Consider the following 24,297-nt stretch of genomic DNA (forward strand, 5'->3'; position numbering starts at 1 on the left):
TGCAATGCACAGTAACCCTGTCAAAGGCCAGAGGTCCCTTTGGGAAAGACTAGGTGAAAGATTAACAGTAAAAATTTTTGGAGTGTAGCAGAGGCATTCCTCCTGGCTTCCCTTCATTCAAGGGGTTTTGGGTCTGTAAACTGGCTCAAGTCTGGGAATTGATTGAGGGGCTGTGACTCTCTGTTTTTATGACTCAAGTTAGAATTTTGTTAACTTGACCTAGCACTCTTCTGTTCATATAGGTAAAGTCAGAATTTATTTGACTTCCCATCTATTTCTAGAAACACAATGATCAAGTGGCTAGTGCCATAAGTCTCTGTGAGTCACACTGTTCTGATTGCTGCTTTGGTTCTGCTGGCCACTACGGTCACCGTGTCCACATTGCTTTTGGTGTTGAATGCTGCCACTTGGTCCCTGTCACCTTGGGATCCAATTACTCTCATTGCATTTAGGTTTCCCACTTCTGTACCCACAGTTTCCACTGTTAGGTCAGGCCTACAGAGAAGAGGAATCAAGGAGTATCTAAGGATTTGGGGTTCCCCTCACAAATTTACTTCTCACGGTCCTGGTGAAAGGTGGGTCTTCTGGTGTCTTCCACGGTGGGTAAGTGTGTCTTAAATGACAAATCCACTCCAACGTTCCCATCTCTCTGGAATGGACTGAATGTCCCCTAAAATCCATATGTTGAAATCCTAATCCCCAACGTGATGGTATTAGAAGGAGTTCCCTGGGGAGATAATTAGATCATGAGGGTGGAGCCCTCATGGATGGGATTAGTGCCTTTATCAAAGAGACTCCAGAGATCTCCCTTCACCCTTCTGCCATATGAGGTCATGAAGAGAAATCAGCATTCTGCAACCTGGGAAAGGGTCCTCACGAGAACCTGACCATGCTGGCACCCTGATCTCAGGCTTCTAGCCTCCAAAACTGTGAGAAATAAATGTCTGTTGTTTATAAGCCCCCCAGTCTATGATACTTTGTTGTAGCAGCCTAAACTGACCTGAGAGACTCCCTAAGCCTTCAAATCCCCCCTTAGTAGTACAGCAAGGCAAGTCTTGCTTCTTGACTTCATTTAGTGTAGGCCACTTTTTGGTTTCTGTTTCAAGCCAACCAACCAACCAACCAAACTGTTAGAGCACATTCTAACCCCAGCCTGCAACGTTAAATGCAGAATCTCTGCTTAGTGGGTCCATATCACAAATTTGGCTTAATCTACTTTTTGTTCCTTCTACCATTTTTTCACACTTTTAACATCCATTCCCACACACATTTCCTTTTTTTTTGGTCTGTATATATTGGAAAAATCACATAGTCCTTTTGGGGTTTAGCACACCTCCTCATGGGTCACACTTTGTACTTCACCTTTTGGAGTCTGCTGGGACTTGAGTCTGGTTACAGGTTGAGAATCAAAGAGGAGAGAAGAGGTGGGTCCTGAAGAGAATCAGCAGTGTCTTGCTAAGCAACTACCTCAGGGGAGGCCATCACAGTTTTATAAGGCAAAGCAGAATTAATCTCTTCAGATGGGAGTGGATCAACTCCTTCTACTGGCAAAGCAGACTTGTCAGAATTTAGGGGGTTCGATGTCCCCAACTTCATCAAGATCTTCCCTCCGTTCCTATTTCAATTTTCAGGATCCCATTCCTTCCCAATCAGTGCTCTCACAGAGACACGCTGCAGGACTGGGAATTCAATTCGCACAGTAATCCAACCACTCACAGGATGAGCTTCTGGGTTTTGTTTTCAGCGATCTCAGCTCTGCTGCTGCGGGAGACAAGGGTTTCTTTCAGGGCAGACATAGACACTTTATGCCCATTTAGGTTGCACTTGAGCTGAGAATTCCAATCCCTGAGCTCATTCTTTTCTTTTCTCACTCTGTCCAGCACAATTAGGAGCAACCAGCCAATCTCATTATACTTGTTAGTTTGACAAAAATATTCTAACGCATCAAATGCACAGTCACCAAGAATCTTGCTTCTTATAAGAACTTGAGTAGGAGTATCCAATATTTTGCATATTTCCATTGCCACATAATAAACTTTCAGTGCTCTCTTTACTACTGGAAATAGTCATCAGTGCCTTTAAATCTAATCAGATTAGAGAACGAATTGAGAAAACTCTTGCTTAAGATTCTGGTCCTCTAGAACCACGCTCAGTACCAAAATCTGTATTAGTCAGGGCTCTCTAGAGAAACACAACCTCTGTGTGTGTGTGTGTGTGTGTGTGTGTGTGAAGTGGCTCACGCAATTGTGGGGACTAAGTCCATAATCTGCAGGGCAGGCTGGAGACCCAGGGAAGAGTTAATGTTGCAGTTTGAGTCTGAATGCTGTCTGGAGGCAGATTCCCACTTCCTTGGAGGACTTCAGTCCTTTCTCTTAAGGTCTTCAACTGACTGAATGAGGCCCACCCACATTTTGGAGGAAACTTTGGTTTACTCAGTGTCTGCTGATTTATATGTTAATCATATATATAAAAAATACCTTCACAGAAACCTCTATCTAGACTGGTGTTTGATCAAAAACTGGGTACCATGGCTTAGTTAAGTTGACAAAAATTAATCCTCATGCTCTCATTTTTAAAAGCTTCGGATAACACATAACTATATAACAAAATCTTGACTGTTTCCCCCAATCCCTCACTCCACCCAGAGGTGGCACTGTATCCATACATCGTGGCATCCTTCTAGGTCACCCTCTTTCCTCTTCTTTTTAGGAAATGCATCATGGTGGCCCATTGGATACCTGCACCACACTCTACAGCAATTACTATAAAAATTTAGTTTATTTACATTTTCCCTTTTATGGTGAGATAGATGTATCTTTAGTTAATTGTTATTAATTGACTTTCTAGCTCTTCTTGAACCTACTCATTAAGATCATTTGTTCATCTCTCAGGGTTTTTAAAATTCTCGCTTTTTCATTCCTGTAGAGATGAGGAATTTGTATATCCCATATCTACTCTTCAGGTGACTGGTGCTACACACGAATTCATTTCCTCTTGTGTTTTTCTGTCTGGTCCAGGGTTAGTGAGCACCAGCATCCTCCACCTGAACAAGACAGGGACCTCCGTACACTGCCACCTCCTCCTCCTCTCCCTGCCTCACAGACACCTGCCAAGCTGAGGGCAGCTAAAAGTCGATTTTCAGATTGTCACTTTAAAATTAGTTGTAGATATTATATGTTGGTGAATATTTACACTTAATATTAATTTCATTGTTTGCTTTGCTTACTGTGATGCCCCCCAGATGGAGCCAGCCAGCCACGGTGGAGGCTCAATGACCCAAGGTGAAAATGGAAAACCAGTGAACCCATGGATGCCGCCCTTTTAGGAAAGCGCAACATTTGCATAGCACTGGTAAGTTTGTGTAACTGGATAGCCTATAGGAGAAGAGAGGGAAGAGCAGGATTTATCACCTAGACAAAAAATACATATAAATACATATTGTACAGTAGTGGCCTTAATGCCCGGGAAAATATGGCATTTATTCTCTGAGCTCTCAGGATGAAATCCCAAGCACAAAAATTAAACGTATTGAGGAACTACTGTGTATCAAGGCCGCACTGTAGGTGATTGTGACAAAGGCTCCATTAGAAATGTCCCCAGAATGTCTGCTGTTCTCCGCCTGAGCGTCTGCCCGCAGACAGCCTTTCCTCTAAACCACGCCTGGAGGTGGAAGCCTTGGCTCTCCTTGGTGTGACTTTTCTACGCCCTTCTTTTAGAATGCACCAACTTACCTACCAGCTTGGTGTACATTGGAAGTACCAGTGAAGTTTTAAAATTCCTGATCTCCAGCAGAGAGTGGACTTGAATTGGTCCAGGGTGGGCTGGGCATCAGGACTTTTGAAAATCCCCTGGTGATTCTAATCTAGTGATTCTCATCTCAGTGTGGGTTCACACTACAGTATCAAAATGGGTGAGGCACTAACCTTCCACATGTCGGTAAATTACAGTGCACAACTTAATTACAGCATCGTTTGTGGTCAGGTTAGTGCATCAGCCTAATTTGGGTTCAAATCTATTTCACACCCTGGGTATCTTGGCCCTGTCTTGGCTATCACACCCTTCTCCAGACAGGCCCCTGGGCTCGTGTCTGCTGTCTGTGTTGCTGCATCTGCAGCTCCTCAACCTGAAGACTGCTAAGAGATTAGAACTTAAAAGCTCTCATCAGAAGAAAAAAAAATTGTAACTATGTGAGGTGATGGATGTTAACTAAACATACTGTGGTAATCATTTTGCAATATAAACGTATGTCAAATCATTATGCTGTACACCTTAAACTAATATGATGTTATATGTCAATTACATCTCAATAAAACTGGGGGGGAGGGGGTGGAAAACAACTGTTGCCCTTTGGAGGCCACTTCCTCCCAATGACACACCTGGAGCCCAGTGCTTTACTGCTTGAGGATTATTTTTGATACTTACTATACAGACTGCTGGACCCTGCTCCTAGAGATTCTGATTCATTAAGTCTGGGATGAGGGCGGGAAATCTATATTTTTACATCTCCCGGTGATTCTGATGTAAGGTCAGTATTGAGAGCCACTGGGGCAGATGACCTTTGAAAGTTCCTGTCACTGAGACCGCGGGACTAGGAGCATTGGGTGGGCAGGTGCTGCCCTCTAGTGCCTCCGGCTGCGTCCTACACTTCCACATCCTGAGGAACCTGCCGCCTGAGCGCTGGTGGTCTCGTGCCTGACACCACTCTGGAGCCTCCTGCCCAACTCCCTGGAAATCTTAGCTCTTGGGCATTAATAAAAATGTTGCTGCTGAATAACAGCAACTATGCTGCTCTGTGCCCAGCACCGGACACGTCTAAGGTGTTCAGTAAGACTCGCTGAGAATGAGGCACAGCACGACCCCTTCGTAAGGCTTGTACCGAGGGACAAACACATCAGGGGCATGTGTGTCGGGATTTTTCTTTGGGGGCTATGAGGTGACCCATGGTACACACGAATCGGGAACTGTGAACAGTTTCCTGAAGAAATTCTATCACACTAAGAGTGGCGCTGTAGCGTTGTCATGGAAGCAGGGTCTGGCGTTAGCAAGCTTTCTGGAAACGAATATGAATCCCTGGCAGCTGTGCAGCCCTCTAGAGTCCACAGAGGCTTTCAGGTCCTTCGTCTCCCTTTTTGCTGTTCACTGTAAACGATGAGTCAGGAAGGGCAAATATGAGGATCTGTGCCCACAGGATTAATGTGACAGACAGTGTGTTCACGACCGGAATGTGCCCTTGTTAGGAAGACGCTGATCCCCCGGTCCCGTCCACACAACCCTCCGACGATGAGTACCTAACGCATAAATAAGCCTGTACTAAAGGCCCGCTCTGCAGAAGGGCGTAAGATCGTCCCTGGCTCGAGCTCCTCCGCTCTGAGACAGCGGAGCAAAGGCTGGGCGAGTGCCTGGGGAGAAGTTTGCAGCAGGAGGTTCCAAGGGCTTCCTGTCCTCCACTGAATGGACGACGGCGGCTGTGGGTACCTGTGAGGTAAAGAGTGCAGTGGCTGGAGCAGGCGTGCGCTGTGCAGACTCTGATGGTTTGGCCTGGGCAGGAGGTCAGGCTAAGGGGAGACTGTGAGCGGCCGCAGCGGCACAGGGGGCAGCAGCAGCTGCAGGAAGCAGGAGCTGGTTGGGTAGGAGACACAGTGTTCTGCTCACCTCCTCCTCATCCCACTGGTGAGGGAGAGAGTCCCAGCCTAAGGTTCTGGGGATGGCCGAACGCTCAGCGCCTGACGCCGGACCCATGAGATTGGCAGTTTATTAAACACATACGTCACAGCCGAGGGGCGGAGGACAGCAAAACCCGTGCAGGTGGCACTGGGTCAGGTTCGTGGGAGACAGAAGTGCTGCAGCGGCACGGAGGGCAGCAGCAGCTGCAGGAAGCAGGGGCGGGGAGGGCGGGCGTAGTAAAAGTAATAAAAGGTTCAAGCTACTTTGTAGGTATCTTGACCTGCTACTAAAACGCTGATGCAAGCTGCTTTTTCATTGATTTTTGTTAACTTGTCATTCAGTGCTCTTTGGTTGAAGGTCTTCTCATTCCTGTATTACAGAATTTGCAAGTTCAGGAAACGGCTCCAATTGAAATGGCTCCAATTCATCCCATCTTCAGGACGAGACTCTTCTTAAATGATCTTAAATGTAAGGATCTGTTTTGTTTTTATTTTTTTCTATATAAAAAGGACACATAAGAAAAACATTCACAAATCCATTTCTTTGTCAAATCATTTTCAGAATCTTCTTTGTAGCTAGTAAAAAAATCCCTCATGCTAATGACTGGGTTTTTTGCCTTTTGTTTTTAAAATTGTGGTAAAATATACTTAACATAAAATTTACTATTTTAGCCATTTTTAAGCATACATTTCAGTGTCATTAAGTACTTTCACAATGTTGTGCAACCATCACCACTATCCATTTTCAGAACTTTTTCATCATCCCAAAGAGAAACTCTCTACCCATTAAATAATAACTCCCTACTCCCCTCTTCCCCACCCCTGGTAAGGTTGGTTCTTGATTTGTGTGAATTAGTCTTGTCTTTGAAACTAGATTTTTAAGTGTCTTGAGAGCAGGCAGATAACATGACTCAAATGTCTTTGTACCTTTGACCCTGCCCAGCTCAGAGAGGAGCACAGACTGAGTGCTCACCACGCCTGTTCAGTGATGGACTGGATGCTGGGGGAAGGGCAAAATAGCCTCTTCAGAGATTTTGAGCCTAAGAATTTTTGGGCTGTGGGACCACTCTCATCAGGGCAAGAACTTCTTAAGGAAAACCCCAAGTCCTGGAGTGTTGGAGGTATTGTTGACAGGGGCCATGAAATTAACAATAATATGTGAATCAGTGGACATAGGAGTGGTGGGTACTGAGGTTAAACAGAAGAAAGCTTGCCCTGCCTAAAAGTGTTCAAATTCAGATTTTCATAAAACACTCAGCCAAACATTCCAACCATAGTGGCTTCAACCAAAGAGCCACGAGTTTGTGATCCTTAATCAAAAGTCTCACCAATAACCCATCTCCATGAAGAGGCAAGATGCTGTAAGATCTCTAGGGGCTGTTCTGGAAAATCAAGCTTCAGAAGTGAGCCTCATTCACGTGCCTCCATGGAAGGCACTGTTGATGGTTTCTTGTCACCCGTTTCAAGCTTGACAACAGGCTGGCAGGAGTCCTTATTGAACTCTCAGGAAGTTATTTAAAAGGACAGCACTGTGTCCTTTCCTTGCCACGTCAGACGTGGTCCTCTTTCTGAACCTCTCAACACTGACCACCTCATTACCCGTGACATCAAAACCCTCACTTTCCAAGACTTAACAGGACAATGTGTGCCCTATCCTCTTGGGTGTGTTTTAATTACCTTCCCAGCATAAGTGATGTAGTTCACAGGGTTTCTCCGGCCTAGCCACTCCCTCTCGTATAGGGCACGCAGTGATCCTAAAGATCCAGTTATCTGGGGATAGACGCCAGACTATTGTCTTAAGGAGACAGCTGAGCCATCAGGGTAAAGGGGCTAGAGAGACACGAAAGAGTATATGCTGCCTGTGACCTTGGCACCTTTAGGCCCAGGCTCTGCTACCCACACGGACAACCAGACACCCTCATCTGAACACTTGAGTCACGTGAGCTTCCCTAGACAGATAAAGGTCTGTGATGCTGTGCATGCCTTGGGAAACAGGAGGGCTTTATGATCAGTCTGGTACTCTGGTTCCATCCTCTGTGAGGCAGAGATGACAAGGTCTAGAATTTGGAGGCATTAGGTTCCAAAACCCTGAAAGCCTAGGCAGAAGGATGGCTAGTGAGGTTTAGGTTATGTTGAGCCCTACCTTTGTTCTGTGGGATGTTGGATATCCCTTATACACTTATGGCTCCATCATCATTATTGCATTAATTATTTGGCAAGTGAAAAAGAGCCGCCAAAGATTAAGGTTGGGACCTAACAGGAGCTGTTGCCGGGTAGGGAAACACTATGATCGTGACTGACCTGATTAAGCCTCAAACGAGATTTATCCCCTCACTTTCTCTTGTTACCCTTACTCCCTTCCTCACTGGATCCCAGGACAGCTCCAAATTTGGGTGATCCTTCTGGTTGGTAGACATTTGGGGCCTTGGATGGCTAATGTTCTTTGGCTACTAGACCACCCATCCTTCCATCTGTTCCCCTTTTTCTCCCGTCTCATTCTGATCTCCCTGCAGAACTTGTTCAGGGAATGGGGGTGGAGGTAGGGAGTATGGAAGAGCCTCGAAATGATCAGAAATAAGAAGAGAAAGGAAATGATGGGGTGGAAAAGGTAGAGTAGGGAAAAGAAAGGTAGGAGAACGTATAAAATTGGAACACAGAAAAACTTTGGGAAATATGTGCAGGTCATGTCTCATTTTAGACACGAAAAGAAAAGGGTGTTCCAGCTTCACATTCTAACTTTTTTGTGTTCAAGTGTCACCGGAGAGTCAGACAAAGGGCTACAGAAAGAACATCGAGAGGTAAAGTCCCAATCTGTGTCCTGACTCCCCTGCCTGTGGGCGAGGTTTTGTGGATCCCATCCCTCTATGACCCCTGGTGCCAGGAGCCCAGTGCTCTCACCACCGAAGGCTTCAATTCCCCAAGTTGACAAATTCTCCTAGAAGACTTTCTTCTGTGGGAAATCAGAGGCCTAGAATGTTCCCAAATTCTCTACCTTACCCCCCAAGGATGAGAAATTAGGAAGTAGGGAGAAATCTTTAACTGTTGTCATTCACTCATTTTATGACCCCGTGAAAGTCACTTCATCTCTCAGTCTTGTTATCCACGAAATGGGCATCTGATGATCCTGCCTCACTCACAGTGTGGTTGTGAAGATCAGATGAGATTAGGTCTGGGACAGCGCATCGTAACCGGTTAAGTTGTACACAGACGACCTTAGAGCACTGACTGTTGGGGTTTCCAGTCTCCTCTCATTCAAAGGCCTTCAGCTTCCTACAGGATGTCCCGGAGTCCTCTCCTGTTCCACATAACACAGTCTCCTGATTTCTCAGATAGGAGATGTTCCCAGGAAGAAGCTGAGAAGCCGAGCGAGCTGCTCTCTTTCATGAAAAGGTAATCTCTTGCTCCTTCCAGTCTCCCAACTCCCAGCCTGGCCTGTGATGATTTCTCTGCTTGGTCTGGAGCAAGGATGAGGAGAAGGATAATGGCTGGGAGAGAGCCAGACACAGCGGAGGCTGGAGCACTAGTTGAGAGGGTCCCAGAGCAGAGGGGGGATAAGACGTTTCAAGAGGGAAGAGTCTCCAGTTCTGTCCTGGACTAGGGTCACTGTGGTTCAGAAATTCAGGATTTGACTAGTGTGTAATTCATAAAAGACTCTACGTGGGTTTGCACTCAGCCATAAGACAAGTTCTCCAGTCCAGAGAATGGATAAATAAGTGCATAAATAAGTCATCACTGTCATGTTCTCTGTGCAGCTATACCCTTTCAAGAGCAGACCCCCTGGAGTCTGGCTGGACTCTGCTGACATTGCCTCCTCTGGTCTGGCTTCAGGGAGGCTAGTTCCCAGGACAGCCCTCAGACAGGAGCCTGTTATCTTATCCCCTTCTTAAGATCCCCAGAGAACAGCAGCAGGGCCACCCCATAGTCCGCAGAATACAAAGTTCCCAGAAGGACCTCATTTTCTAGTTTGAAAATACTGAACACCAGGCTGCGGCCTTCTTAGCCCCAAACAAGACTGACTGCAGGTTCTACCTGGTGATGTACCTGGTGATGACCCAAGAGCTAACCACTGTCCCCCCACCCCCATCTGCCTTGTTTCCTTCTCCCGGTTCAGCTTCTCAGCACAGGTCAGCAGAGAACTCACCCTACCTCCCAGTCTCTCGTGGTCCTGTGCTCCCAGGGATTGTCAGAGACCTTGCCCAGTGAGCCCCAGAACCTCTGCCCAGCCCACCATAACTTCCCAAATGGCATTTTCCTAGGAAGAAAAGTAGACGGGTAAACACCCAGGGGTGCAGACCCCAGGGTTTACAGGACTAGGGGAGGGCAGGGCCAATCTCCAGGCCACACACTTCCAAAGAGGCCGATGTCACTCCATCAGTAACAAATGGTTGCCATGTCTCCCTTCCCAGCCAGGGCTGGCTGCCTCAGGAGGGAAGCGTGCGGCGGCTCCTGTGTGCAGATCCCTCGTGCCCCATCTGCAATGCTGTGGCTCTGGAGATCCGGCAGTTGCTGGTGGGTGAGAACACCCTGATCTCCCCCGCGTCATCGGGGCCATCACAGGGCTCCTCTTGCCCAGAGGTTTTGTCCACGTCTCATCTCTCTTTTGAGCAGAGCCAGGGCTCCCCACCCTGGGACCTCGGGCAGGGATTTCAAGTGCCAGACGTGTCGTGGGACACGGGAGCTCTGTCTTCTTCAAGCCTTGAGGAGCCTGGGACTCCTGTGCAGCAGCAGGACAAGAGGAAGAGCGGCTCTGGATGTGTCCTGGAGAGACGAGGTCAGCGGCCCTGAACCCCTGACTCCCTTTCTTCCCCTGAACCCAGCTCGAGAGCCTCAACACCCCCCCGCCCCAGCCTCGCACTCCCCTCACTGCTGGTCCTAGGTCCCCAAAGCCTGAGGTCTCTTTAGGGACATGTATATAAACGCACGCATTTCTACACCTGCGGGCTCCCAAGACCTGTGGAGGAGTTCCTATGGCAGCTTATATCACACGGCCCCAAGCGTTTTCCAAGCCTGGGGTAAAATCGCCATTTCTTTCATCACGAATGCTACCTCTAAGGCCTCTGTTGAAAAGATGGGCTTTTATCTCCCCGACCTGGGCTCGTGGGAGGTCAGCCAGTCCCCTCAAACTGTCTGGGTTTCTGAAGGATCCACTATGACCCAGAGCAAATACCACCACAAATCCCAAACTCCATGGCTCTGGCTCCACCCTCCACCACCATTCAGTTTCTAAGTGGCCTCTGTCCACTGCCTGGGAGACCTGCTGGGCCTCGGTGTGCTATCTGCAACAGAAACACAGCAACTTTTCTATGGTCCCTCTCTTCTGCGCAATGAATCCCTGCTCCGCCCCTGGAGATCTCTGCATACAGGGGAGCCCCAGTCCCTTTTCCTTCAGTGATTTCTTCTTAATCTCCATACTGTCTAAAATTTCCTCCACCTCTCTTAGCCCCACCTTCTTCCCGCCTTCCTGAATTTGGGCTTCTCCAGCTGAGTATCAATGTCCCATTTCCGACTCTGACCCAGGGGGAAGGCTTGGAGTGTCACCTGCCTCAAAGGCAGCTCAAGCTTCAGCGGGGCTTGCCAGCTGTTGCCCCGAGATCTCTAGATGCAGAGAACCATACAACTTCTCTGTAGATGCAGGGAGCCATGAGACATGTTGCAGCCTGTCCCCTGGGACCCAGGGGCCTACCTGTTTGGGGAAGCCCATTTCAGTCCTCAAGAGGGCAGTTGTGTCTCCCTGGAGCATGCCCAGAGCTGCTGGAGTTCCGCCCGCAGAAGGGGTTGATTAGCAGGTTGATTCACCATGCTGGGGCTGCCCCAGGAGACCCAGCAGTCCATCCAGTTCCTCCTGTCCCCTGCTGACCAGCAGCCTCTGCCCCAGGGCGGCACACTGACCAGTGTGACTGACCCTAGCCTGCAGGCCTAGAGGCCAGTGGGATAGACCTGTTCTGATCCATGGTGGCAGCAGGGCCGGTCCACAGTTGCTTGCCTGGGCCATGGCAATGTTGTAGAGCCACATCGACTACAAATGTGGGAAGATCTGCTAGGGCATTGTCCCTGCCCACATCTGCAGCTGTTGGGAGGCAAATCACTGGGTCTGCAGCATTCCAGGGGCCCTTGCAGCAGCTCGGGTCCCTTGCACCCTGGAAAGTAAGCCCCCAGATGTGGAGGCAGCGATTACCCCTGCATGGATCAGGAAGTGAGGCCCTGAACACTGACAGGCCTTGAGCAGCAGCAGGAGGCCTCACCAGACACTGTCACTGCTCACCTGATCAGCACCTGCCTGGGTGCCCTCCCAGGGTGTCACTGAGAAACTGGAGACAGGTTTTGGCCTTCCTGTGAGGGCTGCTGGCTCTTTACTATGTGGCTCTTTCCAAGGCCATGGCCCCGGCAATCACTAGGCAATCTGCAATCAGAGAGATGGTGCCTGGGCCTGTTGGGGGCCCAATAGAGCCCCTGGCTCAATCTCATCTAAGCAGCAACGTCTACGTCGTGGGCCAGGCTTTCAAGATTCCAATGAGACTTGTGCGGACAGTGCACCGGTGCTGCAGACTGAAGTACAGGTGAATGGAGATGGTGCCTCTAGAGAGCCAGATCCTGCTACCCCATACGCACTCAAGACACTCATCTTGGCCAAATTAAATTTTTACCTGAAAAAGAAATTCCTAGGGATACATTTGGGAAGTCTCATAAAGACGGAGTCCAGGGAACAAGCTATGGCTGTCCCAAGGAATATCTGTGCCCAGGAGTCCTTTAGGAATCCAAACAACCAGGGGAAAACATTGCTGCAGGAACTCCCCATCCCACCAGGCATTCCATGTGCCCCAGCATGGTTCACCTTAAAGAAGAGCTTGCAATTAAACTAAGGCAGTGCAGCAGAACCCAAAGGAAGCTAGTCCCAGAGCAGTCCTTATGGTTCTTCCCCCTGGGCCTTCAAGGTCTCACGACCCAGTGGGGACATGACAGAGACCCAAGTGCTTTGTGTTCAGCTGGAGACCAGAACCCCAGCCCGGAGGAGCCCTGGACCCCTGAGTCCCAGGCCTCTGCAAGGGTGAGGACAACCCCCTACCCCAGCGGAGAAAACAGAGGACCCGGGGAAACTCAGAGCAGCAGAGGATCCCAGAGATGGGGATGCTGTGCTGAGGCTCTTCCCGACCAGAGAGCATCTACTCTGCTGAGGTTCAGGGGCCAGGAGGGACACCTCTAAGCAGAACCCCCAGAGCCCCTGACTTCCCAAATGTATCTCCAGGATCTTTTCCAGGTAGGCTTTTAGTTTGGCCAAGATGGTTGCCTTGAGTGAGTAGGGAGAGCAAGGATCTGTCTGGATCTATAGAGCCACCATCTCCATCCTCTCAGCTTCCTGCTCGCTGTCAGCACCGTCACCAGCTTCTCCCTCACTTTGAGCTCCTAGATCCTGCAGGATTCCTTGGGACAAAAGGACCACATAAGAATGGTCTGCAAGGCTGTTAGAGCAAGCTGAATGACCTCACCCAAACAACGATTCCTGAGAATGCCAAATCTGGAGTGTCTAGAGCTTAAAGGGCCAGACCTTACAGGACCAACTTATGGCACCATCATTTGCTGGGCCAAATTTTGCAAGTCCATCATTTGAAGGGATCACATTTTTCAGATCCAAATTTTGCAGGACCAAAATTTGTAGGGCCACACTTTCTAGGGCTAAGAGTTGCAGGGTCTGGTAAAGGCAGCCCATACTCACAAGAGCCCTACCCTTCCAGAAGCTGCAGAAGCTGGCTTGGGAAATAAGATGAAGCACTTTCCACACTGGATTAACCCTGAGTTGAAAGGTCAAGGGCATAAGGAATCCATTCTCCTCTTGAAGGATGAGACAGTGGCGAAAACCATGACAAAAAAGGTTGAGAAGAATCCATCCCCCACCGAAGACCTGGTGAGGAGAGCTAAGTTGGCGAAGACAACAGCGGAGGAGGGCCTGACCTTCTTTGATGCCCCCCAGTGCCGAGACAATGAGCTACAGCAACATTTCCTTCAGTCCAGCCACTCTCAGTCCCTGTGCCTTTCCCGCAACAGCTCCAAGCACTGTCCTCAGCTGACTTGTGCCGCTCAACCAGAAAATCCATCCCAGGTCTCAACTCTCACCTCAGCAGAAGGAATTGGCCTATACAAGGAGAATTCTCATTCCAGGAAAAGGGAGTTCAGAGGTTCTCAAACCTCTGCATCCCCCTGAAAAAGGCTGTCATCATTATTTCCATTAATGTGCAGATGCAGGACCCTCTCCAAATATACTTTATACCTCTAAGCAAAGAACCACCTGTTTGCGCCTCCTTATTTTCAATGTGGTATGTGATGGAGAGGGTAGAGGAGGTAGGTAGCACTCCTCATATGGTATAGGAGGTTAAACCCATGTTTCGGAAGGGTCGGCATTGCACACAGCTCTTTCAGTGCCCCCCTGGACTGTGGATAAAGGGACTTGAGCAGAGAAAGAAGACTGTCGTCTCAGGTGCATCGAAGGTAAAGATCAGGCTTGAATTCTTTCATGGCTTCCCATGGTGTCGGCCTCAGACGAGCAATGTGGGCCTGATGATAGTACAGAGGTAGCAGCCAGGAACCGAGTGCATTCTTCGCCCACAGGCACAATCCATCGATGACTTCTTTATATGCCCACAATCTTGAGGGAAGGTTTTAGAGGAGGGTCACAGTGCTCCATCCTTGAGGAGATGCTTTGTGTTTATCCAAAGCACACAGAGAATATGACAGATATTAGAAGCAAAGGAGGGAATCTCCCCTCTCTGCGCCCTGTTGTTACTGATTAGATCTTTAAGGGGTAACCCATCTGGGAGCCTGCTGCAGCCCTGCTGCCTGTTCCACCCCTATTGCCTTTCAGCTGCGTGGAATAAATGCCTCCCTCAATTAAGATCAGTTGATGGGAAGGTCTCCAAAAGGGTCACAATAAAAGTGACTTTGAGCTGAGTCTTGCATTCAACAATTCAAATGTTCAAGTGTTCCAGGAATTATGCCAGACACAACAGTCACTAAGACCCAGGCCTTGCCTCCATGGAGATCATGATCTCATGGGATAGAAAGTCTCACATGCCCAAATTGTCTAATCAAAATAAAGACTTAGATGTCCAATATTCATCTAAAAAGCGAACTCCTGATTCCCTGCACACCCCTTCCCCAATCACACATACCAAACCTGCTCCAATCCCAGTATTTCCCATATTAGTTGATGATCTCTCTCTCTCCAGTTGTTCAGGCCAAAAAATTCACGTCATCCTTGAATTTTGTTTCTAACAGTCCACTTCCAATCCATCAGTAAATCCTGTTGTCTACCTTCAAAATGAATCCATAATATGACCTCTTCTCGCCTCCTCTGCTGCTCTAATTACTGCAATAGTATCATAACTGATCTCCTCACTTCTTCCTGAGATCATACCTCCAACAGTCTATTCTCAACACAGAAGCCTGGTAGTGGTCAAGGAAGGTCTTAACTGTAGATGATTGATAGATAGATAGATAGATAGATAGATAGATAGATAGATAGATAGATAGATGGAGAGACACAGAGAGAGAGAGATGATAGATGTTGATAGATAGATAAATTGATAGATAGATGATAGATAGATATAAAACCATGACACTGATAAGATCATCAAGGGAATAAGTGTAAATGAAGGAGAGATCTAAGGACAGGGCTCTGGGACTCTTCAGTGTTAAGAAATTGGGAGGAAAAGGAGGAACCAATAGGCAGAGGAGACTGAGAAGTAGTAGCCAGTGAGGTAGGAGGAAAACCAGAAGAGTGTCGTATACTGGAAGACAAGAAAGGAAAGTATTGCAAGGAGAAAGTGAACAACTGCATGAAAAGTTATGAATTGATCAAGTATGATGAGGACTCACAGTTGACCATTAGATTTAGCAACACAGAGATCACACAAGGCCTTGAGAAGAACAGACTCAGGTGAATGATGGAGGTGAAGGTGTGACTGGAGTGGATTCAAGAGAGAATGGCAGGAGAGCAATTGGTGAGAGCAAGTATAATTAATTCCTTCAAGGAGTTTTGGTCCACAGAGGTGCAGAAAAATGAGGAAATAGCTGGAGGGGGAAGGGGGATCCAGAGGGTTTTTTAAAGAAAAGATGAGAGACATGGCATGTTGGATGTCGATGGAAAAGATCCAGTCGAGAGGGATAAACGATAATGTAGAACGGCACAGGAGAACTGCTGGACCAATGTGGTGGTGTAGGGGTGAGGGAATGGGAGTGAAGGCCAAGTGTTTGGCCTTGGAAAATGCACAGACACTTTGCTGGTGGTAAATAGAGAAGGAAGTGTTAAGGAGGTAAGGCTATGTGTATCAGGAGAAGAAAGGTTTCTCGCATATGTAAGAGTGTGGGCAAAGACCCAGATGGGTGAGTGAGGAGCTGAGAAGGGACCATAGTTATGGGGTGGGGGAATGGGTATGGAGAACCAAAGCCAGAAAGCCAGAGGAAAAGATCAATTCTGGAAGTTACCATGGCAAGTTTCTTTCTTTCTTTTTTAAGATTAGGATTTTATTTATTTATTTATTTTACAAGTGAAAATGAGTGTTTTATTTTATTTATTTATTTATTTATTTATTTATTTATTTATTTTTATTGTGGTAACATTCATTTATAACATTATATAAATTTCAGGTGTACATCATTATATTTCAATTTCTGAATAGATTACATCATGTTCACCACCTAAAGACTAATTACAATCCATCACCACACCCATGTGCCCAATCATCCTTTTTGGCCTCCTCCCTCCCCGCTTCCCCTCTGGTAACCACCAATCCAATCTCTGTCTCTATGTGATTATTTGTTGTTGTTTTAATCTTCTACTTATGAGTGAGATCATATGGTATTTGACCTTCTCCTTCTGACTTATTTCCCTTAGCATAATACCCTCAAGTTCCATCCATGTTGTCACAAATGGCCGAATTTCATTGTTTCTTATGGCTGAGTAGTATTTCAGTCTGTATATATACCACATCTTCTTTATCCATTCATCCTTTGATGGGCACTTAGGTTGCTTCCAAGTCTTGGCTGTTGTGAGTAATGCTGCAATGAACATAGGGGTGCATATATCTTTACTCATTCATGTTTCACGTTCTTTGGATAAATACCCAGCAGTGGAATAGCTGGATCATATGATAGTTCTATTCTTAACTTTTTGGGGAATCTCCATACTGTTTTCCATAGTGGCTGCACCAGTTTGCATTCCCACTAGCAGTGTATAAGGGTTCCCTTTTCTCCACATCCTCTCCAACATTTGTTATTTTTCGTCTTGGTGATTATAGCCATTCTAACAGGTATAAGGTGATATCTCATTGTAGTTTTGATTTGCATTTCCCTAATAATTAGTGATGTTGACCATCTTTTCATGTGCCTGTTTGCCATCTGTATATCTTCTTTGGAAAAATGTCTGTTCATATCCTCTGCCCATTTTTTGATAGGATTGTTTTCTTTGGTTGTTGTTGTTGTTGAGTTGTATGAATTCTTTATATATTTTGGAGATTAACCCCATGTTAGATAAATGATTTGAAAATATTTTCTCCCAGTTTGTGGGTTGTCTTTTCATTTTGTTCCTGATTTCCGTTGCCTTACAGGAGCTCTTTAGTCTGAAGTCCCATTTGTTTATTTTTTCTTTTGTTTCCCTTGCCTGAGTAGACATGGTGTTTGAAAAGATCCTTCTAAGGCTGATGTAAAAGAGTGTACTGCCTATATTTTCTTCTAGGAGTTTTATGGTTTCAGGTCTTACCTTCAAGTCTTTAATCCATTTAGAGTTAATTTTTACATAATGATCTACTTTCGTTCTTTTGCATGTGGCTGTCCAGTTTTCCCAACACCATTTATTGAAGAGACTTTCTTTCTCCATTGTATGTTCTTGGCTCCTTTGTTGAAGGTTAGCTGTCCATAGATGTGTGGTTTTATTTGTGGGCTTTCAATTCTGTTCCATTGATCTGTGTGTCTGCTTTTGTACCAGTACCATGCTATTTTGATTACTATAGCTGTGTAGTATATTTTGAAGTCAGGGATTGTGATGCCTCCAGCTTTGTTCTTTTTTCTCAGGATTGCTTTAGCTATTTGGGGTCTTTTGTTGCCCCATATGAATTTTAGGATTCTTTGTTCTATTTCCATGAAGCACGTCGTTGGGATTCAGAGTGGATTGTATTGAATCTGTGTATTGCTGCAAATAATATGGACATTTTAACTCTGTTTATTCTTCCAATCCATGTGCATGCATGGAAAATCTTTCCATTTCTTTGTGTCGTCATTGATTTCTTTCAATAATGTCTTATAGTTTTCATTGTTGAGGTCTTTGACCTCCATTGTTAAGTTTATTCCTAGATATTTTATTCTTTTTGTTGCAATTGTAAATGGGATTGTATTCTTGAGTTCTCTTTCTGTTAGTTCATTTTTAGAGTATAGAAATGCAACTGATTTTTGTAAGTTGATTATGTACCCTGCAACTTTGCTGTAGTTGTTGACTATTTCTAACATTTTCCAATGGATTCTTTAGGGTTTTCTCTATGTAGAATCACGTCATCTGCAACAGTGATAGTTTCACTTCTGCATTGCCAATTTGGATACCTATTATTCCTTTTCCTTGCCTAATTGCTCTGGTCGAAACCTCTAGTACTATGTTGAATGAGAGTGGGGAGAGTGGGCACCCTTCTCTTGTTCCTGTTCTCAGAGGGATGGTTTTCAGTTTTTCCTCGTTGAGTATGATGTTTGCCGTGGGTTTGTCTTATATGGCCTTTACTATGTTGAGGTACTTTCCTTCTATACCCATTTTGTTGAGAGTTTTTATCATAAATGGATGTTGGACCTTGTCAAATGCTTTCTCTGCATCTATTGAGATGATCGTGTGATTTTTATTTCTCATTTTGTTTATGTGGTGAATGACATTGATTGATTTGCAGATGTTGAACCATCCCTGCACCCCTGGTATAGATCCCACTTGATCATGGTGTATGATCCTTTTAATGTATTGCTGTATTCGGTTTACCAATATTTTGTTGAGGATTTTTTCATCTATTTTCATCAGTGATATTGGCCTGTAATTTTCCTTCTTTGTGTTGTCCTTGTCTGCCTTTGGTATTAGGGTGATGTTGGCCTCGTAAAATGTGTTAGGAAATATTCTGTCTTCTTCAATTTTTTGGAATAGTTTGAGAAAGATAGGTAGTAAATCTTCTTTGAATGTTTGGTAGAATTCTCCAGAGAATCCATCTGGTCCTGGACTTTTATATTATGGGGAGGTTTTTGATTACTGTTTCAATCTCTTTACTTTTGATTGGTCTAATCAGATTCTCTATTTCTTCTTGATTCAGTTTTGGGAGGTTGTATGAGTCTAAAGAATTTATCCATGTCTTCTAGATTCTCCAATTTGTTGGCATATAGTTTTTCATACTATTCTTGTATAATCCTTTGTATTTCTGTGGTATCAGTTGTAATTTCTCCTCTTTCATTTCTAATTTTATTTATTTGATCCTTTTCTCGTTTTTTCTTAGTGAGTCTGGCTAAGGGTTTGTCAATTTTGTTTATTTTCTCAAAGACCCAGCTCTTAGTTTCATTGGTCCTTTCTACTGTCTTTTGGTTTCAATTTCATTTATTTCTGCTCTAATTTTTATTATTTCCCTCCTTCTGCTGACTTTGGGTTTTGTTTGTCCTTTTTCTAGTTCTGTTAGGTGTAATTTAAGATTGCTTATTTGAGATTTTTCTTGTTTGTTAAGGTAGGCATGTATTGCTATGAATTTCCCTCTTAAGACTGCTTTTGCTGCATCCCATATGAGTTGGTATGATGTATTTTCATTTTCATTTGTCTCCAGATATTTTTTGATTTCTCCTTTAATTTCTTCAATGATCCATTGGTTGTTCAGTAGCATGTTGTTTAGTCTTCACATCTTTGTCATTTTCCCAGCTTTTTCTTGTTGTTGATTTCTAGTCAACATTATGGTCATAAAAGTTGCTTGATATGATTTCAATCTTCTTAAATTTATTGACTCTTGCCTTGTTTCCCAACATATGGCCTATCTTTGAGAATGTTCTATATGCACTTGAGGAAAATGTGTATTCTGCTGTTTGTGGATGGAGTGTTTTTTATAGATCTATTAAGTCCATCTGGTCTCATTTTTCATTCCATTCTACTGTTTGCTTGTTCATTTTCTTTCTGGATGATCCATCCATTGATGTAAGTGGGGTGTTGAGGTCCCTACTATTATTTTGTTCTTGTTAATGTCTCCTTTTAGGTCTGTTAATAGTGGCTTTATATACTTTGGTGGTCCTGTGTTACGTGCATATACATTTATAAGTATTATATTCTCTTGATGGAGTGTCCCTTTTATCATTATATACTACCCCTCTTTGTCTCTCATTACCTTTTTAATCTTGAAGTCTACTTTGTCTTATATAAGTATGGCAACACCTGCTTTCTTTTATTTGCCATTAGCTTGGAGTATTGTCTTCCATCCCTTCACTCTGAGACTGTGTTTGTCTTTAGAGCTGCGATGTGTTTCCTGGAGGCAGCATATTGTTGCGTCTTCTTTTTTAATCCATCCCACCACTCTGTGTCTTTTGATTGGAGAATTCAATCTATTTACATTTAGAGGGATTATTGATATATGAGGACTTAATGCTGCCATTTTATCACTTGTTTTCCAGTTGTTCTGTATTTCCCTTCTTTCTCGTCCCATGTATTTCCAACTGCTAGTTCAGTTTGGTTATTCTCTATGGTAGTTTTCTCTTTATTTATCATTTGTGTCTCTGTTCTGATTTTTTGTTTAGTGGTTACTGTGAGGTTTGTATGATAAATATCATAGATGAGATAGTCCATTTTCTGATAGCCTCTTATCTCCTTAGTCTAAACAATTTCCATCCCTTTCCTCTTCCCCATCTAAGTTATTGTCAAAACTCATTCCATTTTGTGTTGTGAGTTTGTGATTAAAATTAAGTGATTATAGTTATTTTTGATGCTTTCCTTCCATTTACTTTTAATGTTACAATTAAGTGTTTGCTAACCTGTTCTGATAGACAGCTGCAACTTTCTGTTTTTTTCTGTCTATTTATTTCCTTGCTCAAGGCTTTGTAAACCCTTTCTTTTTTTTCAGGTATGAGGGCATCTTGAACATTTCTTATTGGGGGGGTGTCTTATGACAATGAACTCCCTCAGTTTTTGTTTATCTGGGAAAGGTTTTATTTCTCCATCACATCTGAAGGATAGTTTCGTTGGCTAAAGTATAATTTTTCTGAAAGTTTTTGTTTTTCAGTATTTTGAATATATCATTCCATACTCTCCTAGCCTGTCAGGTTTCTGCTGAGAAATCTGCTGAAAGCCTGATAGGAGTTGCTTTGTAGGTCATTTTCTTCTGCTTTGCTGATCTTAATATTTTTTCTTTGTCATTGACTTTTGCCAGTTTTACTAACATATGCCTTGGAGAAGGTCTTTTTACATTGATGTAATTAGGAGTTCTATTACCTTCATTTACATGTAATTCCAGCTCGTTCTCCAGGTTTAGGAAGTTCTCAGCTATTATTTCTTTGAACAAAGTCTGCTTCTTTCCCCTGCTCTTCTCCCTCTGGAATACCTATAATTTATGTTACATTTCCTAATTAAGTCAGATATTTCTTGGAGAATTTCTTCATTTCTTTTTAGTCTTAGTTCTCTCCTCCTCCACCCAAAGCATTTCTATATTTCTGTCTTCTAAATTAATAAGTCTCTTCTCCATAATATCAGCTCTGTTTTTTAAAGATTCCAGTTTTTTTTTATCATTCATTGTGTTCTTCATCTCCAACATTTCTGATTGTTTTTTTTAATAGTTTCAATCTCTTTTTTGAACAATTCCCTCTGCTCATTAATTTTATTCTTGAGTTCATTGAACCTTCTTTCTGAGGTTTCTTGTTAACTCGTTGATTTTCTTTATGATAACTATTTTGAATTGTCTATCATTTAGGTTGTAAATTTCTGTGACTTCGAGATTGGTTTCTGGGTGCTTGTCTTTTTCCTTCTGGTCTGGAGTGTTAATACATTTCTTCATACTGTTTGATGGGGTGGGCTTTTGCTGTCACATAGTGGTAGCATCTGGTTGCAGATTCCACTTGCCACCACTGGGAGCAGCAGGAATTGTGTTTTCTGAGCCCACTGTGACCCCTGGCTGTTGTGCCTGTCCATTGGAAGCTGTGCTGCTTTCACTCTCTGCATCCGGCTGGTGCTGCTTTACACACATAGGCGCAGGTATTCTGGCAGGGATCCCCTGCCCTGGCTGACTGGCTGAGCTGATGCATCAGATGGGTTGAGTGGAGGGAGCTCCTTCTTTCCCACCTGTGCTCCTGCTCTTTACTAACTGGCTGCTCACCTGGTCTGCTCAGTGTGGTGAGGGAGCCCCTGCAATTACTTAGCCACCTTGGTGTGCAGCATTCCTGTGGGCTGGGAGGCAACTCTGAGAGCAAAGTGTTTCTGTGGAGGCCTGCCTTCTCCCCCTTCTCCTCTGAGTCACGTGCCGGCTTCTGTGCGAGGTCCCATGCCCTAGATCATTGATGCTGGGGAGGGGAGGGGAGGAGATCCACTTCCTTCCTTCCTCTGCCTCCCAGGGGGTCCATCACTCCCACTTTCAGATGTACGGCTGTGTGGATTTCTCAGACGTCTATTGTGTTATGTGAATGTCCTCTGTTGTTTATGAATGTGCTTTTCATTGTATCTTAGTGGGGAGAATAAGGAATAAGGAAAGAATAAGGAAAGAGCTCACTCTGCCGTGAAGCTGATGTTGCTCTTTTATCTGATGTTTTTGATATCATCTTTTACCTCTTTTATTTTTGTGTATCTCTTAAACTCTTATCATAGATATAGATGATTTTAGTACTTTTGACTTTCATACCGGTTTATAGGTTGTTGATCCACTAACTTTCCTGTATATTTGCCTTTACCAGTAATATCTTTTCTTTGATAGTTTTCTTTTTGTGGTCTTTTCTTTTCCACTCAATAATTCCCTTTAATATTTCTTGTAAGGCTAGTTTAGTGGTGATGAACTCCTTTAGTTTTTGCTTGTTTGAAACACTCTTTATCTCTCCTTCCATTCTGAATCATAACCTTGGTGGGTAGAGTATTCTTGGCTATAGATTTTTTCCTTTCAGCACTGTGAGTTTACTGTGCCACTCCCTTCTAACTTGTAAGGTTTCTGCTGAAAAGTCAACTGATAGCCTTATGGGATTTCCTTTGTATGTAACTTGTTGCTTTTCTCTAGCAGCTTTTAGGATCCTCTCTTAATCTTCAACTCTTGACATTTTAATTATAATATGTTTTGGTGTGGGCCTCTTTGGATTCATCTTGTTTGGTACTCTCTGTGCTTCCTGTACCTGGATGTCTGTTTCTTTCACCAGGTTAGGAAAGTTTCAGTTATTGTTTCTTCAAATAAGTTCTCTGTGCTTTTGTCTCTCTTTTCTCCTTCTGGAGCACCTGTGATGCGGATGTTAGTATGCCTAATGTTGTCCCAGAGGTCCTTTAGGCTGTTCTTGTCCTTTTAAATTCTTTTTTCTTTTTTCTGTTCAGCTTGGGTGATTTCCTCTATTCTTTTGTCCAGCTTGCAGATCCGTTTTTCTGTGTTATCTACTTTGCTGTTGATTCCCTCTAGTGAATTTTTCATTTCCATTATTGTATTCTTCAGCTCTGATTCTTTTTTATATTTTCTAATTCTGTATTGAATTTTTCACTGTGCTTATCTATTCTGCTCCCAAGATCAGTGAGCATCCTTATGACTATGATTTTTTACTCTTTATCAGGTAGATTGTTTATCTCTGTTTCATTTAGTTCTTTTTCTGAGGATTTGTCCTATTCCTTTATTTGGAACATGTTCCTTTGTCTCCTCACTTTGCCTACTTCTCTGTGTTTATTTCTATGTATTAGGTATATCAGCTATGTCTCCCAATCTTGGAAATGTGGCGTTACATAAGAGATGCCTTATGGGGCCCAGCAGCATGCTCCCCTATCATCACCCATATCATGTGCTCCAGGGGTGGGAGCACCCCTGTGTGGGCTGCATGTGCCCTTCTTTTGTAGCAGGGTTGCTATTGCTGCAGGCACAGGTAGGCTAGGCTGACCCCTGGGCCAGCTGGTGGTGAGCCTTGGCTGCATGCAGCTGCTACAGGCACTTTATTGGAGGGGGTAAGTCCCTGGCATGGCTGCAAGATCTGGTAGCACTCAATTACTGCAGTTTTGCTGGTAAGTGAGTCAGACCCCCAGTGTGTGGTTTCTAGGGGGGCACACAATTGCTGCAGGCCCCTGTTGTGGCTCCCTGGGGTGCAAGGCTGCCTCTGTTGGTGGGTGGGGCAGGCTTCAGGTGAGGCTAGCTGTGTGGTGCACAGCTGTTGTCAGCTCCTTTTTGGGCAGAGCACGCCTCTAGCAAGAACTGGGTAGGCTGCCCAGTGGTTCACAGCTGCCTCAGGAGCACTGATGAGTGGGGCAAGCCCCAGGTGTGGCACTGTACAACCATTTTGAGCATTGGAAGGTAAAGCTGATCCCCTGTGTGGCTGTTTGCAATGCCCAGCAGCACAAGTTGGCCGTGGGCTCACAACTTTGCTGCTGGCTCATTTGTGGGTGGGGCCAGTCCCTGGGGTGGGTCCCCTGCTGCCTGGCTCTGCACTTGATTGCCTC

The 24,297-nt window shown here is 44.8% G+C and overlaps 1 protein-coding gene and 1 pseudogene across 3 annotated transcripts in view; both read left to right on the forward strand.

The window, feature by feature from the left end:
- The window catches only part of LOC101397310 (protein SPATA31F3-like), a 44,750-nt gene extending 29,638 nt beyond the window's left edge, over positions 1 to 15,112 (forward strand). Inside the window, exons 2-8 of one of the 3 annotated variants that reach the window (XM_087419452.1) lie at positions 3,242 to 3,351; positions 6,045 to 6,132; positions 8,416 to 8,461; positions 8,993 to 9,053; positions 10,070 to 10,172; positions 10,272 to 10,434; positions 13,394 to 15,112. In XM_087419452.1, the coding sequence (XP_087275578.1) occupies positions 6,121 to 6,132; positions 8,416 to 8,461; positions 8,993 to 9,053; positions 10,070 to 10,172; positions 10,272 to 10,434; positions 13,394 to 13,860 (852 nt within the window). In that variant the 5' untranslated portion in view covers positions 3,242 to 3,351; positions 6,045 to 6,120 and the 3' untranslated portion in view covers positions 13,861 to 15,112. Of the gene's footprint in view, positions 1 to 3,241; positions 3,352 to 6,044; positions 6,133 to 6,872; positions 7,937 to 8,415; positions 8,462 to 8,992; positions 9,054 to 10,069; positions 10,435 to 13,393 lie in introns of those variants that run through there. The other 2 variants (XM_087419451.1, XM_087419453.1) reach the window with 2 other exon arrangements.
- On the forward strand, positions 11,461 to 12,712 carry LOC147913262 (protein SPATA31F1-like; annotated as a pseudogene).
- Positions 15,113 to 24,297: the final 9,185 nt, after the last annotated feature.

This window comes from Ceratotherium simum, chromosome 29, assembly GCF_057802395.1.
Source record: "Ceratotherium simum simum isolate JZ-2026a chromosome 29, ASM5780239v1, whole genome shotgun sequence".
In the NCBI taxonomy this organism is placed as follows: domain Eukaryota; kingdom Metazoa; phylum Chordata; class Mammalia; order Perissodactyla; family Rhinocerotidae; genus Ceratotherium; species Ceratotherium simum.